Source organism: Apaloderma vittatum, unplaced genomic scaffold (genome assembly GCF_000703405.1).
Source record: "Apaloderma vittatum isolate BGI_N311 unplaced genomic scaffold, ASM70340v1 scaffold1500, whole genome shotgun sequence".
NCBI lineage: Eukaryota > Metazoa > Chordata > Aves > Trogoniformes > Trogonidae > Apaloderma > Apaloderma vittatum.
The window spans coordinates 92,047-92,592 of record NW_009693819.1 but is presented as its reverse complement, the minus strand read 5'-3'; the positions used below and the strand labels follow the sequence as shown (position 1 = coordinate 92,592).

The following is a 546-nucleotide window of genomic DNA, read 5'->3' as shown; positions in this document are numbered from 1 at the left end:
CAAGAAGTGTCCCCCGCAGCGCCTCAGCCGCTTCCAGGAGGAATGCCACAAGTACAGCACGCTGGTCATCAAGGGAGTGCGTGTCTTCGACCTGGCTGTTCTCGCCCCACTCATGCGGGACCCAGCCCTGGACCTCAAAGTCATCCACCTGGTGCGGGACCCCCGCGCTGTTGCCAGCTCGCGCATCAGGTCCCGGCACGGCCTCATCCGGGAGAGCCTGCAGGTGGTGAGGAGCCGGGACCCCCGCATCCACCGCATGCCCTTCCTTGACGCCAGCCACAAGCTGGGTGGAAAGAAGGAGGGCGGGGGTGGCTCGGACTACCATGCCTTGGGTGCCATGGAGGTCATCTGCAGCAGCATGGCCAAGACTCTGCAGACTGCTCTGCACCCCCCTGACTGGCTCCAGGGCAACTACATGGCTGTGCGCTATGAGGACCTGGTGGTTGAGCCCATCAAGACCCTGCGGCGCGTGTATGGCTTCGTCAACCTGGCGGTCAGCCCAGAGATGGAGAAGTTTGCCCTCAACATGACCAGTGGCCCCGGCTA

General features: G+C 63.9%; 1 protein-coding gene across 1 annotated transcript in view; it reads left to right on the top strand.

The window, feature by feature from the left end:
* Nucleotides 1-7: 7 nt before the first annotated feature.
* CHST2 (carbohydrate (N-acetylglucosamine-6-O) sulfotransferase 2) overlaps nucleotides 8-546 on the top strand; it is a gene marked incomplete at its 5' end in the record, with an annotated part of 735 nt that continues 196 nt past the window's right edge. Inside the window, one exon of the mRNA XM_009864965.1 lies at nucleotides 8-544. Within this exon, the coding sequence (XP_009863267.1) occupies nucleotides 8-544 (537 nt within the window). The remainder of the gene's footprint in view (nucleotides 545-546) is intronic.